Source organism: Aythya marila (genome assembly GCF_965140915.1).
Source record: "Aythya marila genome assembly, chromosome: 3".
NCBI lineage: Eukaryota > Metazoa > Chordata > Aves > Anseriformes > Anatidae > Aythya > Aythya marila.
The window spans coordinates 15,957,130-15,975,381 of record NC_139044.1 but is presented as its reverse complement, the minus strand read 5'-3'; the positions used below and the strand labels follow the sequence as shown (position 1 = coordinate 15,975,381).

Sequence of the window (18,252 nt, the reverse complement as noted above, 5' to 3'; positions counted from 1 at the left end):
CTGCACAAATATGAGCCAGATAAACTTCATGGTCTCACTTTGTATACCAGAAAAATGAATCCAGACCCAGACCCCTCTGCTCCCATTAGCAGTTTTAATTTAAAATTAAATGCTCTCTCTTCCCGCCCCCCCCCACCCCCCCCCCCCAGAGAGAGAGGAAAAGCAACAAAACAAAGCAAACAAAACAAAACAAAAACAAACAAACAAACGAAAAAATGAACACAGAACAGAACTCTGCTTGAAAATAGAGTGAAATCAGCAGGGAATGGATTAGCTTCAGATCAGACTGCCCAGAGCAGCCTGATCTGGAGCAGCATAGCACTTAAGGTTTATGTTTCTTGAGATCTGATTTTAATAAATATAATCAATAGCTCAAATTGTGATGAAGGACAAAAGCACAGATCAAATCGATCTAAGCAGTAGCTTAACGTTATAAGCCAAGGGGTGTCTTTTCTTGTCTAAATGAGGCTGTAAAACAAACAAACAAAAAACACTGTAAAAACAAAAAACCAAAAGACTGCTTTTCTTCCCCATTCAGTACAGTTTTCTTAATAAAATTAAGCCAAGTCCAAACTACCAGTCCTGAATGTATTTAATCAGATACAGTATAACGGAATTTTTTTTTTTTTTTTGCATACCACATGACACCTTAGAAGTGTGAGAGTAATGCCCAGTACAGATAACCTTCACTAACTCTCATTCATACTCTCATTAAAAAGCTGCCATTGGTTACATGGGTTTGGTGCCCACATACAGAACATAAGACTCTTTTTCATTGCTGTGGCTGAATCACAGATAAACAGCTAAAGGGTAATAATAACCTTATTATAACTGAGTACGTGCCAGATGTACTACTGAAAGTCATTCACATACTCTAGTGATGAGCATGGTTCAGAAGTGATCCAGAATAGCCTCACACCTTGTTAATAAATATTCAGAATTTTTAATCTTCAAGGAGATAATACTGGCCATCTGACAGAAAATTCAGTTTAGATCCATAAGCGTTTTTTATTACATTTTCATTGCAGTAGATTTCATAATGTTTCATAGCAAGCAGTGCCCTTGCAGAAGACACAGAACTTCCTTGGCCAAAGAAGTCAGAAGTTGACTGCAACTCTCACAAAATAAACAAAATACCAATTATGATTCAACTGTAGTATAAGTTATTTTCTATTCAATTGGGAAGAATTGATTTTCCCAGCAGTGTCACTTACACTGAAATGATTATTGGACATAAAACAACTTAAGAAAATGATCGGAAAACAAATTAGATGGGCTGCAGATCACTGGCTTATCTTGACTGCTCACCTTGAAGACAGAGTTAAGGAAACATAATATACAGTACTTGATATCAGGATATGTGAAATCTCTGCTCTCCTTACACCCCCTGACATTTCATATTAAAATTTCAAAACAGAAACAAACATTTCCATCAGGGATAAAGCATGAGGCAGCACATCTTGCCACTCCAAAGACATATGCTTAATTAAAAGCAACGATAATTTGCTGTGACATAAGATAATTAAAGAAGTAAAAATTGTATAATAACTTTTCTCTGTCTAATGCTCTCATTTTTATATACACATCTATTCATGAGTAGTATGAGAAAAATGTTGCCAAGGCTCCTTGGCTTTTATCAGCTGACATTTTAGTACTGATGACCAAGTTTTAAAGCAATGCAGTAAAAGACCAGACCCAATATTCTTGCACAATCCAATGGAAATCAATAGGAATTCTTCCACTGATTTTTCAATGTGTATTGGATAGACCTTTTATCACATGCATAAGCCCAAATAATGGGAACAGAGGTTAAACTAATCAGGAACATAATGATAATCTTTCTATGCAGAGATGGAATCGTCCTGATCAGAGTTTGTAACAAAAAAAAAAGAGTTGGCCTCACATTCTTCTCCAGTGACATCTACAATCAGCAAATGTACTGTACATTAAGTGCTGCACATCTTATCTAGCTGATAGAATCCGCTGCAAGAGACTTGGTTAACTATGTTTGGTTTTGCTTTAGGGCCAGTAAAAATGACAGTCAGTGTCACTACTGAACCTGAAACGTCATTGTAAAGTTTCACATTTACCATTGCAGAATCTTTACCTACATACAGCTTTGTTTCAAAGGCCTGTATCATTACTTTAAGATCTCTTCTAATTATAGGTTCCTTGCAGGATCTCCATGGTAAAAGGTCCCTTACATTTTAAAAAAAAGTTTAAGTTAAGTTCTTGAAAAAAAAAAAAAAAAAAAAAAAAAAAAAAGAGAGACAATGAATGGTTATTGGTGTTACTAGCTTTCTGAGAAAACGTACCACTAATTTATACCCTTTGAGCTGTTGGGTTAGATGTAGCACTTGGTAAATGATCAGTACTTCTGTTTATTTCATCTCACCATGCAAGCACTTTTTTTTTTCTTTTTCTTTTCTTCCTTATTTAAGGTAATATTTACATCTATTCTTGCAAATAGATTGAGCAATAGCTAGCATGATCTTGGTCATTTTCTACCACTTTCTTAGTGATGAGAAAATGAACATTTGCTCTGAGTTTGACAGTTGTAAAGGACATCTATTTCCTGGGCTTTGTTTATTAGACTCTACTATTGAAAAGATTATTTAATGCTGCTTTTGGCAAAAGTCACGGTTTGTATAAGATATAATTCACCAAATCAATATTTAGGGTCTGTATATTAAGTTACAAGAGAACAAATAATACATAAAGAAAGTACAGAAAGACACAACTAACTTATTATCTGCCTTTGTGTATGTCTTTTGATTTTCCTGCCTCCTTCATTCAAGGGTAATTACCTGAAACGCACAGGTGTTTCAGATGCTTATTCATTTATTTGGCATAAGTAGCCTCTGACATAGTGAGTATGGCTATTTTAGCATTAGAATGGCAGGAATTGGTCTGACTCCTTCTTTTACCCAGAAATTATTTTCAGCTACCACTTTTTCAATAAGATCCATGGACTTTTCTTTTTAAATAAACAAGAGGGAATAACATTTGGATGAACATGCAAACCAAGCATAATTTGGAAGTATGCTGTTAGGCATGCTAACACAGAAGCAGGGTCATTGGATTCTGTGGCAGCAGCTATGAAATATGATGCTGTTGGAAGGGCTCAGTGCAACAGAAACTCCTACAATGATGTTATACTTAATGCCAAAGGTGAAATTTAGGCCTCCATCTATTCTAGGTGCACTGTCTTTAGTCTTTGGAGTGTTTTAAGAAAAGCAGTTGACATCACATTGAAGATTAAAGCTTCTGGATCTTGTGGGTTTCTAAGGTTGAAAGCCCACATGAATTCATAGAGTTTGGACCCACGAAATACTGAGTATTTCTATTCAAGATAAGCTAAAGCCCAGAGATGTTGTTCATAAAAGTAGGATACCAGCATAAAGTGCTTTACAGAAATGTATACATTCCTTTATAGAGAACAGCAGCCTGCTAGCCCTTCAAAAGCAAAGGTTAGCAAGCTTTCTGAGGAACACAAAATCTTCAGGTAGGTGCAAGCAGGAACTTCTGAAGCAACCCCTGCCTCATTCCCTATTTTAGCTGATAATCACAACTACGTTTCTTCAGCCTGGAGGACACCAAGCTGATGAATCTATGCCTAGAACCAAGGCCGCCTCTTGGCAGCCTGACACAGACAAAAAAAAAAAAAAAAAAAAAAAAGCCTTGAACAAAGAGCCACATTCCCTGTTTTCTAGTACCATACAGCACTTCATCCAGACAGTTCATACTTATGACAGACAAACAAAATGGCAAGCAGCAGTTGCTGCAAGTCCACAGCCCTGAATCTACAAGGCTGTCCCTGCCAGACCAGGACACCGGTATGCCCAAGGGAAAGTACTCTTTGACAGGTGCTTCATTGAGACTCATATCTCAATGTCCAGGCTGTACAGTCTTCCTGTAAAGTCCTAGAAGAATGCACTCTGAATTCTATGGTTTCAGCCACAACAATATAACATTGCAAAAACATACATAAAAACGAAGGAAGACAAAGTAATCTTATTTGCAACATTAATACTATGTACCTTTTAAAAAAATATATCCTGTAAATTTATTCATGTATTTATGAAGGGCTATAGCTAAGAAACTGCACAAAGATAGTAGCTAAACTCATAATGGATGAAAACCTGTCAATTAGTACTCTGTATGCAGACATAATGAGTTTTGAGAAAGGCTGTAGAAGTTGTTCACCTCAATTTTATTAAAGCATTTGAAGCTGTCTCCCACAGCATTCTCCTGCAGAAGGTGGCTTAGGGAGGTGTACAGTTCACTGGGTGAAGGACTGGCTGGATGGCCAGGCTCAAAGATTCATAATGAGTAGAGTTCAACCCAGTTGAAGGCCAGTCACAAGAGGCATTCCCCAGGGCTCAGTCTTGCAGCCAGTTTTGTTTATCGTTTTTATCCGTGATCTGGATGAAGGGATTGAGTACTAAGTCTGCAAACGACAACAGGCTGGGTGGGAGCATTGATCTACATGAGGGTAGGAAGGCTCTGCAGAGGGATCTGAATAGGCTAGATCAATGGGCTGAGCCTGATCAGATGAAATTCAACAAGGCTAAATGCTGGGTGCTGCACTTGAGTCATAACAAACCCAGGCACTGGTATGGGCCTGGGGAAGAGTGGGTGAAAAGTAACCCAGCAGAAGAGCATCTCAGGGTGTTGGTCAACAGCCAGATGAACATGAGCCAGCAGTATGCCCAGCTGGCCAAGAAGGCCAGTGCCATCCTGGCTTGCATCAGAAATGGTGTGGCCAGAAGGACTATGGAAGTGATCATCCTCTGTACTCAGCACTGGTGAGACCACATCTCGAGTACTGTGCTCATCTTTGGGCCACTCACTACAAGAAAGATACTGAGTTGCTGGAATGCTTTCAGAGAAGAGCAATGAAGCTGGGGAAAGGACTAGAAAGTATGAGGACATGAGAAGTGGCTGAGGGAACTGGGATTGTTTAATCTGGACCAAGAAATCTGATGGCAGACCCCATCGCTCCCCATAACTACCTGAAAGGAGGTTCTAGTAAGGTGGGTGGGTGTCGGTCTCTTCTCAGATGACAAGTAATAGGATGTGAGGCAATGACTTTGAGTGAGGGGATGTTTAGATTAGATGTCAGGAAGAATTTCTTCAAAGCGGGGTGGTCAAGCATTGGAATGGGCTGCCCAGGGAAGTGGTGGCATCGCCATCCCTGGAGGTATTCAAGAGATGTATGGACATAGGACTAAGGGATGTGGCTTAATGATGGGACACAGTAATTTAGGTTGATGTCTGGACTTGATGATCTTGAAGGTCTTCTCCAACCTAAATGGTTCTATAACAGATCCAACAATTATCTGTAACTGAAATGCTCACAAAAATCTCCACCTCAGCTGTCTTGAAATTAGACTGTAGCACTACTGTGCAATGCTGCTCTTCTAGTGAAGTGACAGAAACTGATACAAGGAAAGCACACAAGAAATTGGAAAATGTAATGATGCACTGGTAGCATGTCAGTATAAATACATTTGAGGAAAAAAACCCGCTGAAATTGTATATACATTGCTTGAACATTATGACTCCTTATTTAGGAGATCCAAAACAGCAGGCCTGCATTTCATGCTGCTGAGCACAGTCTTTATGATAAGAAATATTTATCAGAAAGTAATATGAATGTGCAAAAGTTATTTTTATTTTTTATTTTTGAGTAAGGGAATACATTGTCATAAGAGTATGGTCTGGTGAATAAGATCCTGAAGGGGCTGTAGTCCCAGCTACACAACTTATTTGTTACCCTGCACTTTTGGGAAACTACTTCTCCTTTGTATCTTACAGCTTTACCACTTCTGAAATGGATAAAATTATATTCACCTACTTATCAAGAATGTTGTGAAATATGTTACTAATTATAGCAAACTTTGTGAGCCCTAAGAAAGTCTTCTCATCTCCATATGGCCTATTAAAACAATTAAAACCCTCATTAATAACTTAAAATATATTTTAACTTCTATATATATATTTCATTTGTGCTTTCAACAACTCTTTATTTTTCCCTGGAGTGGTTTCCTGTGCAGTGCAAAAGCACAAAGTCCTGAATCTGCAAATACATACAGATGGGTAGTTTTGCACCTGTGATTTGTCCCACTGGAACGCCACAGAGCTGCTTGGGCAAGCAATTAGGATGTGTACAAATATTTGTGGACTCAAACTCTACATTTTCTTGTAAGGTATTCCCTCTCAGGGGCCACTAATAGTGATTTCAAAGTGCTGAAGAACAAGGTCTGGGCTTCATCTGCCATAGCAACAATACTGCAAATAGGAAATTTATAACTCCTGGGATTCAGATACAGTGAACGTTTCCCCAAACCAGTAATTCCACCCAGAGAGAGTTGTTGTTCTGTTGGGGCATGTCTTGTTTTGCTGTCATTTTCTGACTCAGTCTGTACTTCTTTTATGACTCTCCACTTTCCAAGAAAGAAAAGAAAACAATTTCCATAGTAGCTCTGTTGGCCAAAGAAAACTTAAGGGATGAGGCAAGTTTTTTTAGCATCAGCCCTCTACCTTCCAACAGTAGTGGGGAGTTGGGGGATTTATAGCCCCTCTTCTCACACATAGTTTGCTCAGAAATTTCCACGTCTGTAAATATTCCAGCTGCGAGACAAGGCTCGTCTAAGAAAAGACTTCGACATTGATTATTTCTCAGTAGTTAACAAGGAAAAAATGCATTTGGCTGATCTGTGCTCATTTTCTGCAGCTGTGAGGAGACTGTAGATGCTAGACTGAGCAGCATGGGCAGTAACTTCTACTGCTGGAGCTAAGTTTGTTGTCTTGCCTGGATGAGTGTCTGTGGCTCTCATATATGCAAGTACTTGCCATGCCATTCGACATAGGCTCTGTCCTCAAACATGTTTACTGTGCTACAAAAGTAAATAGCCAAATATATTCATCGCATGCAGTGATGTAATGAAATCAAAGCTGAAACAAAGTTAGCACAGAAATCCACACTTCTCAAAGCCCAGAGTTGGCAAGAGTGTTACATCGGGGATCATTTCTAAGCATGAGGCATAGCACAGAATATAAAACCACTGAAAGTCTTTCCAGAAGGTTCATAAAGAAAACCACTAGAACTCCTAGCCTGCCTGTGTGACAATGCTCTTTAATGAAGAAAAACAAACCCAAATAAATACACATCACTTTTTCCCACTTCCTCTTCCAATCTTCAGGGTAATTCCTATTCTTCATTTTTTTTCCCTGTATGAAGTGAGTGGCCTGCTGGTAATTTATGTATAAATTAAATCTTATGTTTCTGACTCACACAAGCAATCCCACCCATTTTGAAAAGTCATCTCAGAACAGGGAAAGCAAGATTTGTCCTATACGTACTGAAATGTTTTAGTTACAACTTAAGCTTGGTAGAGACTGGTCAGCTCTAAGAGACTGATGAGAAATTATTTAAAATATATCTGTTTGAACGACAGTCTATGACTAGAACTAGTGCTAATTTTTCAAATAATATAAATGTTATGAGAAGTAGGTGCTCAAACCATTAAGTCAATATGCTGCAAGCTGACAATTTTGCTTATGGAACATTAACAGTTAAAATTGTGGAGTGGTTTGTCCCTGCTTATGAACTTTCTGTGTAAATTGGGCTCTCCCCAAGCCTTCTGCATTCCACTAATATTTCTCCATTAATTTGTTCTTGGGTGCTACTTCCCTTTCATGCCTCTGCTAACCACAAGCTTTCTATAGGAAGGGAACCTGGAATATCAATTGGTCAGAAATGCAAACAAAAATTTCTTTGTGCTTTACTTAATATAACAGTTCAAATCGGTATGAATCTAAATTCATGACTTCCACAGTCCCCTTTCAAATGAAAAAAAGTCCACTGAGCATCGTTTCAACATATGCTCCCTCCTTACTCTATTCTCAAACAAGAGATTAATCAAGCACAGAAAACTTGGAATTTCTCCTCCACCCCAAGTTTATGCACATTGTGTTTTTGGAAAACCACTGAAGAGTCACAGGTTACTTACAAATAACTATTCACAAAATAGTTCCAAGTAACTGGCTATATTTGAGCAAAGCATCATATCAGAAATCACAACTTCATGTGTGCTATGGGGAAACTTTAAGTAAGTAGGAACATTACTAGGGCTGTCTGGCAAAGACTTTCCTGAAACAGGATTTCCAGGCTATTTTCCATGCTAACATGCTGACTAGCAACCACATTCTTGTGCAGATAAGAGGGTGTACAGAGGGGAAAGTTTCAGCTCACAGCTCACCCAGCAGCTACAAGTTCAAAGTCCAGGCTGCCCTGACTATATCAAGTTTTGAATGTGTTACAGTCAAAGATAGAGAATTATTTAACCAGTCCAGGCAAAGACACAGGCTCAGAAAGCTCACAAGTTATGGAAATATACTTACGGAAAACAAAGATTAGTTCATGCTCAGTTGGGTTGAAGGCTGTTTTCATTTCATGCAGAAATATATCTCCCTTTGCATGTAATAAATCTGCAAATTCTCCTCTAGTTAACTATGAAAAAATACATTGAAATGGCCTGATAAGGTAATGAGAGATAAGAAGCATCCATATCTTTCAGGCTGAGCTCCTGAAGCGCATAAGGATGTTTGAAGGAAAACATTAAGCAAAGCAAACAAATCACATGCTTTTCTAACCTTAGATGACAAAAATCAAGGAAGCTGCACCTGAATAAAGGCAGCAATTGGGCTCCTTATTATAGCTTACACAAGGCAATTAGAAGAAATAATTTTCTATACTTTTATATGAAACCCAGGCTTGACTCTGACCTATAATTTGATATAAGCTTCATTTTAATGACTTAAATTTCACTGCTAATAAGTGCAGTCTAATCAAACTACAGGCAGAGACTGTGAAATAATTTACAAGTTTTATCTGGAAAGGTCAAGGTCTTAAACAAAGAAAAGTGACTTTTCCTACCAAAGTGCTTGTCCTTCACAGTGCAAAACTAATACACCATTATGAAAAATGATACTTGTCTTTTGTGCCAAGTAAATCTTGTTTACCAAATACACACACAAATAACTGCCAGTCCACTGCCACCAAAATGAACAACCAGTGCCTGACAGAGGTCCTCATTGCCAGACCACTAAAATGAACTCGGTTCTTTCCACTGAAGTTAATGAAGCTATGACAATTTAAATTAGCTGTGAACCTACCCCAATTATCTTTTAGCTTGCTTTCACAAGGACACTCAGGAAAAGTTAAGCAGAACTAAAGTAAAAAGCTGTCAAGTTAGAAGAGATTGTCTGAAGTATGTTGAACTTTGCATGGATTTCTTCCATTCCTCAGTTAGGTGTCTGACAGGTTTATTTTTCTTTGCTATGCTAGATAATTTGGTTTGGCTTCAGAGGACCCCTTCCTGTATACAAACTGCAGGCACTTAGAGCAGCTATCCCCTCCAGGACAGTATATTCACTTGAGATCTTAAATATGACCATTCATTCTGTTCTGGCTCTTATCTGCTCTCTTTCTTGTTCTCTTTCTTCTTTTTAAGCTCTCCATGTACCTAATATTTTCAGTGATGATCCCAGGCCAATGAGAACCCCTTTGGCATGGGGGAAGACAAACATGCATCCTTCTGCATCCACCTCAGCATAAATAGCCTGAGGCCCCTATGAAAGGAATGGGAGGGTAATTTAGCTAAGCTGAACAACTACAACAGAAACACAGAATCATCTGAGAAGCATGTCCTTCAAACTCATAAAAACACTTAAAAACTTCATCCTAGAGCTCTCCCACCCAGTAATATTTATACACAGGTATCAATAAGATTCTGGGCCAGAGAATCTTGGTATCACAGGATGGGATGTGACATGAAACTAACAGATTTCAATATTAGGAAAGAGAAAGCAACAAGGTCTAAAAAAATCAGTGTTTCAATTCTGGGCAGTGAAAACCAATGAGTTGTGAGAAGGCATAGAAAGGGGAGTAAATGAAGCTAGGAAATCATTTATATGATTGAAGAGTTTAGTGAGGCATACCGTTTAGAGCAAAGGAAAATTAACTGCTGCAGGACACTAGTGAATTCAAGATTCCTCAAGTCTGTTTTTTGATTCATATTCTTATCAGAAGGATAAAAGGTTGAGCTCCATTCTCCATTGCAATGCCCCCTGAGCTTAACAACTTCTTCGTTTTAACCACATTTTAGTTTGAAAACTACTTATTTCTGATCTTACCAGGACTTTTCTCTCTTGCTGTGCCTCTGTGCTAAACCTTGGTGCTTACCAGCTTGCATCTTATAAATCACATTACTGCCAGGCTCTCCTAGGTTATAATTAAATGAGACAAGATTTGAATGGGGAGGCACCCAAGATAAAGATATCCTATTCCAGACAAGAGAAGAAAATGAAACAGCTACAAATGATTTGTTTAATCCTCCAAACACTTTAGAAAACATTGATAATAAACTCATTCAATAAGCAAGTTACGATTCTTTGTAAGTAGAAGTGAAGTAGGTTGTATCAAAAATGTCTGACTTGAAGACTGTACACAGAGCTGACAAGACTCTTTCTATCTGCTATCAGACATTTGGGAAGTGACCTGAGCCCAGTTCTTTTTGTGCTTGGGACAGTCTTTGAGCTAATGTAAAAACAAGCATATACTTCATTACCCAATCTTTATACAAATCTTTGATTCTGAATATCACTTATACTGTAAATATTTTTATCTTCCTCATTAACACAAAAAGACACAGGAAGAACAGAAATGTCCCACATCAGTGAAGTCCCAAACAAAATATTTCTCTCCTCAGTTTCATAGCTTGCAAGAATTACTTGCCTTTTTATCAATTACGAAATTCAGAGATCAGTGCTTCTGTAACTTCTGTTTCCTAAACTGGAATGTTTTTAAACATCCTATAACGAGCACTTCCATTTGACAGTTACAGTTTATGACTTCAGTGCTTCAGAATAGTAAGTAAAATAGTGAAGACTGAAGCTACTGGTTTGGTTGGAGGAGAGCTGAAACACCTTCTGTCCTAGGGACACCTGTTTGCATAGACAAGCATCTCCAAAAATGCAATGGGAGTGGAGATGCTCCAGACAGACTAGGATGCCAGTTTATGCCTCATGGGGAACCAGCTCTGTTTTCTATGTGCATGTGCAAGACAGAGACTACTAGGAAAGTCAGTATTTGTACAGCAGAAGTCAATTGGTAGCTGACTCCAGTGTCACAGGCCTTGTTACCCTCTCAGTGCCCTGTGAAAGCAAAAATCAAGTCTTGTCCTTCACTGTGTTTCCCCGGAAAGAGCTTACTGATTTAACAAGTCATATACATGTCATTGCATTTTAAGTGAATGCACTTTCATTTCAAAGATACATTACATGAATATGAATCATTTCAAAGATACGTGCACACACCGATCCATCTTCAGACTAGATCATATATCTCAGTCACTGTAAGTCAGGTGAAAGTCACACATATGTATTTATTGCCACAGTACAATGAGTAATCCAGCAGAGTGGGTTGCAGCACAAAGCCCCTCGTATTGCACACAGTGCACCGCCTCATCTTAAAATGCTTCTAAAGCTGTAGAAGCTGGATGTTTCTATAGAGATATACACTTGGCGATTTATACTAGCTGAGGATCTGCCCTGCAGAGTTTATTATCCTTCTTTAGTGTCACTTCCTTCCTTGGGCTTTTCTTTATTCTCTGTTATGCTCTGCTTATTTCTTTTTATCCTCACAGTGAAAATGTCAAATACAGAATCCAACATAAGCATTGGACCTCTCAGGCAATATACAGCCAGCGATCATACACCAAGTTCTATAGCTTTCTGCTTCAAAGTATGAACTGGTCATAAATTTGAAAAGAGAAGAATTTAACACTACAGACTTTTTTTTTCTTTTTTTTTTCTTTTTTCCCTACACTGATAGCAGAAGCAATGCTGCTTAAAAGGGAAAAAAGAGTCTTAGATAGCATGCAATATACTCTGAATGTGCTCTGCAGTGCAAATATTTTCCATCCCTTTCTGCCTTTCTGATAATGCATGGATTTATTGATTAACTATATAATTAACTACTGTAACATAAGTATTTGACAGCTTCATGGGTCTTCATTTCATTAGCTTGTCTTCATCACCCTGTCTGTCTTATATTAAGGTTAGTACTCCAGTATAAACACCTGAGTAAGAGCTGTAATTGCTTGCAGGTTTCAATGTGCTTTCAACTGTATGTGTGAAAGCATAAAAAATTCTAATTGCAGCTGTCTTTGACAGCGTTGCAGCTACTGTTCACATCATTTGTAGCTTGTGTCTCGGGGAAGCGCATCTGACTCATTTAGTTCATAACAAAGAACTTGCTATTTCAAGGCAGCCACTGTTCTAGTGGGCAGACATCTACCCAGCCTTGACTTGATAGTCTAAAATAAATATCCTTGAGCAGTTGTACAAAAACACCTATGCAAAGGGCAAGAAAAAATACCACTGTTTATAGTTTGCAGATTCTTGGGAGAAAATCTTCTGCATAACATACATCTAAACTGCTCCATCAATGGCTGAACTGGTTAGTGAAGCTGGTGAAGGTATTGTAAAATACCTTCCATATGACCATACACCATATGACCAGTCCTAGGCCTTATTTGTTTTACCTGCAATTTTCCTCTCTCTCAGGCAGCATTTGGATGGGTGCAAAATGATTGACCATTTCTGTTGTCAATTATTTCAGTCACCTTATTTGCTTCTTTCCAAAACTGGCACCATTCTCCTGCTGAAGCCTCTGGCTTGCTAACACTTTAAACTCTTGCTCACAAGGGAACTTTTAATTATCTGAGTGACATATTTGCAAGCTTTCTTTGAGTAGCCTCCATTCTCAAGAGATGTTTCTTATAACATCTCCATGGTGTTGAATACAGGGAAGCAGAAGGTATTTACTGGTCCACATCTCCCTGCTGCTGTGGGCTGCTTCACTTTTGTATCAGCTAAGGAGAATTAATTGTCAAAACAGCAACCTTTAGGAGCAGCAGCAAATCAGGAAATTAAATGAGTTGGAGACAGTTTCTCTTTATAATGAAAGCAGTATGACCAAATTTGATTTCATAGCACTTTTTTATAATAGCATTAATTACAGGATGCAGATAAAACACTGATATTGATATTTGTCTCACTAATAACTCTGCCAACTGCAAGTAGAATTGGACCATGCAGCCTTTTCCCACTTCCCTTACAAAGCTGCCTTGTACTGATGTTTTATTTTGTCAAAGAGGTATATTATACTGCCCACATGAGTGCCCCTAACTGCTGTGTACTGCTCCCTGTTTCCCTGGGGTAAGAATGGTTTAAGGCTCTTCTCAGATGAGAAACCCAAAAGCAAGAAAGGGTGCTGTAAGAGATGAGTAAGCTTTTCCTGGCATTTCTAGTTGATTCCCAGTTGAAATTTATACATTTCTGCTTAAAGTACTTTGCTAAGTCTTAGGAAAGATCCCTTCTATTCTGAGAACAAGTTATTTTTGTTTACGTTACTTTCTCTAGTTAAGATCTCCAATGACTAAATAAAATCTCAGTGAATAAGAATGGACTGCTAAGATTAACACTGACTCCTAAAAACTGTTTTAAATCTTCAAGGACTGAACTGCCATAATTAGTTGAACCCTCCTCCCCCCATGGTGATTAATAATACACTGACACAAATGATCCTAAGCTTTCCATCTCAACTTTTGGCCTCCTTTTTCTCGTGACTTGTCTCCAGTACTTTAAGTCACAGACATATGAATTTCTCACAGTCATTTCAGTACCTACTTCTATCAAACCCCTCTTCCCTTTGTGCCACCCTTGCCAAAGCAGGTGCTGATCCAGTCAGGAGCAGAGCCCCAGCTCTTGTATCAAGAGTGTGAACTTTGCGCTGCTGTACAGCATACAGCTGGTGGTTCTGTGAGGACAATGTTTTTATACTGAGATTTTTTACTGAGTAACATAGTACTTAGTAATGCCACATACACAGTCCCAACTTAAACATCTTTAGTGAAACAGAAACACACAGAAACAGAAGTGCTTGAGACTTATTCTGTTCCCTCTCCAATGCTTTCATTGGCATGTTTTTCATCATTTAAATGGCACTAGGGTAGCTTAGGAAAGCTGTCTAGACCACCTTCTCATAGAAGGTGAAGAGCTTCAAGAATGCTGACTAACACAGACACACACACGTATGTCTAACCATAAACTATATCCAGCACATTCAGAATGAGTTCTTAAGTGAAAAAAGCACCTTGCAGGAGCTGTACTTGGCAGGGAGAAATCTGTGCGCATGTCCTACAGAGGATCCTTAGATGCCACTGCCATTTACACTCACGTTGCTACACTGGTTTTAAAACCCTTTTGACTCCTTGAGGTGTTTGGAAGAAACACGAAGAGATCTTATTCTCTGCTACCAACAGTGCATTTGCAACAGCATCTGGAGTGGCAAAGTCTGTTTCAGTCAGCTGAAACAACCCACTGGGTACTCAATTTAGGAAAACACCTTTCCAGAAAACCCTTTTAACCTTGAATGGGGATCTAAGGTTTATCTGTCACTTTAAAACTCCTCAGCTAATGCATCTGTTTTTTTTGCCACATTAGCACTAGAATCTACAGAGTTTTCACGGACAAATTCTTAAGGTATACTAAAATTAATTCCAGGGCTATAGTGATTTGACAGGACAAAAATTGCCCCCTGAGGAAACAAAAGTTGGTGTAAATGGGAAGAGAGTCAAGTCAAGAGATTCAAACTGCAATATTTATACAACACTGCAAGAAGAAAGAATTCAGCTGCTGTTTACAGTCACATCATGTTGTAGTCAGCCTGTCTCAGGGAACACACAGTTGTGCCAAAGAACCAGCACATTAGCAACATGAAAAAACCCTAGAGAAGTTAACAAGAATCTACTGGAAACAAACCCCATTTTACTAGCAGGTGTTTTTGGTGATTTAAAATTCTACTTTGCAAAAATAAAGTTTTTTTTTTTTTTTTTTTTTTTAAATCCCTGGAAGGCAACCCTTACCTGTCTAATCTAATGAAACAATCAAAGCAAAATTAAACAAAATTAGCAGTGTGTGCCTGGAGCACAATTTACCCAAGATTTAGATGACACAAATTACAGATGGATTATTTTTTCCCTCTAGTTGAGAGAATGATTTAAACTTTTACTGACTTTATGTGGTTAATTCAGGCATTTTTCTCAAGTTTTCACCACAGCCTGCTTATTCAGTGAGCATAATGACTACTCCTTCTGAATGAAACAAAACTTCTGTGCTAGGAAAACTGTGGGACGTTAACCAAGGATATATATGGTCTGTAAGGTCAGGATACGGACATATTTATAGAGACATATTTTTCAGCCAGGGACATATAATTCCTCCTTGTGTCCTCCCTCCAAACTTGCCTCTCTAGTTATTAATAAAAGGGTTTACCAATGATGACTCCTTTCATTTTTTTTGTGTTAGGTCCTAATGATGCCAGACACCTGTGGGTGTAGGCAATGGGCAATATAAATTGCTTTAAAAAAAAAAAAAGAAAAAAGAAAACAATCATTTGCACAGTTATGTGCTTGACATTGCATGAGTTTTCTTGCTGGCCTGTTCTAGTGACACAGAAAACAGCTGCCATACAATATTCTTCATGTTACTTTATGGAAAGCAAAAAGAAGCTTTAAGATAAAAAAAAAAATCTTCTCTGAGTAGCGCAATATTGTATCTTTACAAGGTTCACTCTCTTCAACTCAGTCATGCTGCTCCTCTGATAGAGGAGAGTCACTCTCTGAACCTCATTGCAGCCCTTTCTTTAATGCCTTCATGATTTCCAAACAAAAAACAATAAACTACTTCTTGCCAAATAAGCCCAAAGCTTCTGAAAGCTCCTCCAGCACAGACAGAAATGCTCACCAAGTTTTTTGGGGCAGACAAGTTGTACTATGTGCTTTGACAATGTGAGAGTAAGCTGTAAAGAAAGCTTAGACTTAATACTTCAAGTTACTGTTACAGTACCAAGGAATCCTGTTTAAAATGTACTCTGCACTTTGCATTATACCATATTGCATCTTTTCTTAACAGAGATTTTAAAGTGAGCACGATAAGAGTGAGGGAGAGGAGCTTCAAGCCATAATTAAGTGAGTGTCAGAGGAAGCTCTGTGCTTTTCCAACAGCTGGAGTAAATTTCCCCAGTGATCCCTCCAAACCCGATCCTTGGCAGCAGTTTATTTTGAAAGCCAGCAAGAAGGCTGCTACTCACAACCCTTCCCTCTCCCCACTTACAGTTCAGTGGCATTGGTGGGGATGTCCCGAGGAAGCTGGACCACCTTGCTCTCCTGACAGATGAAAATCCTGCCTGCACAGTGGCACATGTGGTGCTGGCAGCTGGAGCAGCTTGCCAGGAGAATCAGTGAGCATGTGAGAACCAAGAACATCTCTGTCTTCACATCTGCCCCCTTATCCTCCATCTAGAAGGAAGGAGTGTGAAGACCTCACGATGCAACTCAGAGAGACTCCCTGCGTCAAAGATCCGCCCTAAAAGCTGAGACGAAGCACGTGACTTGTAGGGGAGGCCTTCTAAGCAAGTTTCACTTCATTGCCAGAAATCCTTTATGGACTTGCTGTTGGGATGGAGAGAAGTGATGGCTTTCCATAATAAAGTTCTATTATAATATTTTTGTAATATTTATTTTATAATATTACTTTCTATTTTAAGTGTCATTGAAATCACAGGCCCCAGAGTGCTTTTGATGCACTGCATATCTACACTGGAAAAGGGGCCTTCCATCTCAGCTATGTTTTTTTGTATGTTTTACTTGGTAAGACAAGGAAAAAAAAAAAGTATTTTCATGTCCTAGATTCTAGGCACTGTTGCCACGGAAGGAGAGGTACTATTTGTGCTTCCCTTCATGGATCCAAGAGTCCCTGCTTTTACGTTGCTCCTAGGTAAATATATACATATGTGTGTGTATTTGTATTTTATAAAGTATATAATCAATTTGATTAAAAGCTATATAACACTGAAGCTAGAGCTAAATAACACACCTTTATTTTTAACTGTGATTATTCTACATGCACTTTCTGATTCTTTTCCTTTCTTCCTTGGCACCTTTAAATGAACACAGAGAGAGAAAATGCCACAACCCAAGTGGTCCCTGGAGACCAGTAACCTAATTTCATCATCTGGAAAATTAACAGATTTGAGACACAACAGGAGGAAACTAGCTTCAAGAACATCATCATAAGGCCTGGACACAGAATCCCATCTTTGAGACCTTATCTATTTACTTGTTGAATGAGTAAAATTATCTTTCTTGTTACAAATATTAATCCTTGTGGAAGGGACCTTACTAACTCTTTCCTGTCTCTGTCATTCTGCACTAGTCTGTCATCTGGAACCAGGATTTGTCTAGAAGACACTTGAAATGAGAGTTTAGAGATACATAGTTTTTGTTTGTTTGTTTGAGTCTGTAAATGGCTATTTCAGACACACACAGCTGTTAAGTTGCTTGCCTGATAAGTAAACTCAGTAGATGGATTTCCATGGTTAACTGCTGAAATTGACTCACACTCAGTTATTCAGATTGCTTGTAAAGATTGTAATCTTGTTAAAAGTAGCTGTTAATTTTTTTTTTTTTTTCCTCTCCCCCCCCCCCAATTCCTCCATAATCAAAAATGTAGGTAAAGCTAACGAGACACAAGAGAGCATCTTTTTCTCTATAAGGAGCTGATAGAAAAACTTCCACCATTCTCACCTTTAAAATAAGTACCAAAATATACATATTTCTGAGTGGGGTTAATTCAGTTTAAAAAATAACTCAACTAATTATTTAAGTTAACTTAACTGTTACCATAATTTTACCAAATATTTGCTGTTTTCCCCCAGTCACCCAAGCCTACTCAGGATGAGAAGAGTGATATTTACACAGAAAAAGTTATTAAAAAAATAATGACAATCTCTTTCTAACAATGGTAGGCTTGTAACGAATTGTAAGAGCATTAAATTAGCTATATATGTAAAATAGAGTCCATTTTGTTAAGCCATCTTAAGTAAGTGTCATGAGAATCAGAGTGATTGCTAAAAAAAAAATGATTTTTTCCTTGTTCTTTTCATATATAAGTATATGAAATATAGAATATATAGAACAGAACCACAGAATCATCTAGGTTGGAAAAGACTTTTATATACATATTGTTTCCTTTGAAATATCTTAGACCTACAAGATCTTCTTTAATGAGCAAAACTTTTACTTTCCTTCATGTTCAATGGGATGAAAACTGCAGGAG

General features: G+C 38.2%; 1 protein-coding gene across 3 annotated transcripts in view; it reads right to left on the bottom strand.

The window, feature by feature from the left end:
• The window catches only part of FSHR (follicle stimulating hormone receptor), a gene marked incomplete at its 5' end in the record, with an annotated part of 83,694 nt that extends 67,261 nt beyond the window's left edge, over positions 1-16,433 (bottom strand). The window contains one exon of one of the 3 annotated variants that reach the window (XM_082758070.1): positions 16,249-16,433. In XM_082758070.1, the coding sequence (XP_082614196.1) occupies positions 16,249-16,433 (185 nt within the window). The remainder of the gene's footprint in view (positions 1-16,248) is intronic. The other 2 variants (XM_082758071.1, XM_082758072.1) reach the window with 2 other exon arrangements.
• Between the last annotated feature and the right edge of the window lie 1,819 nt (positions 16,434-18,252).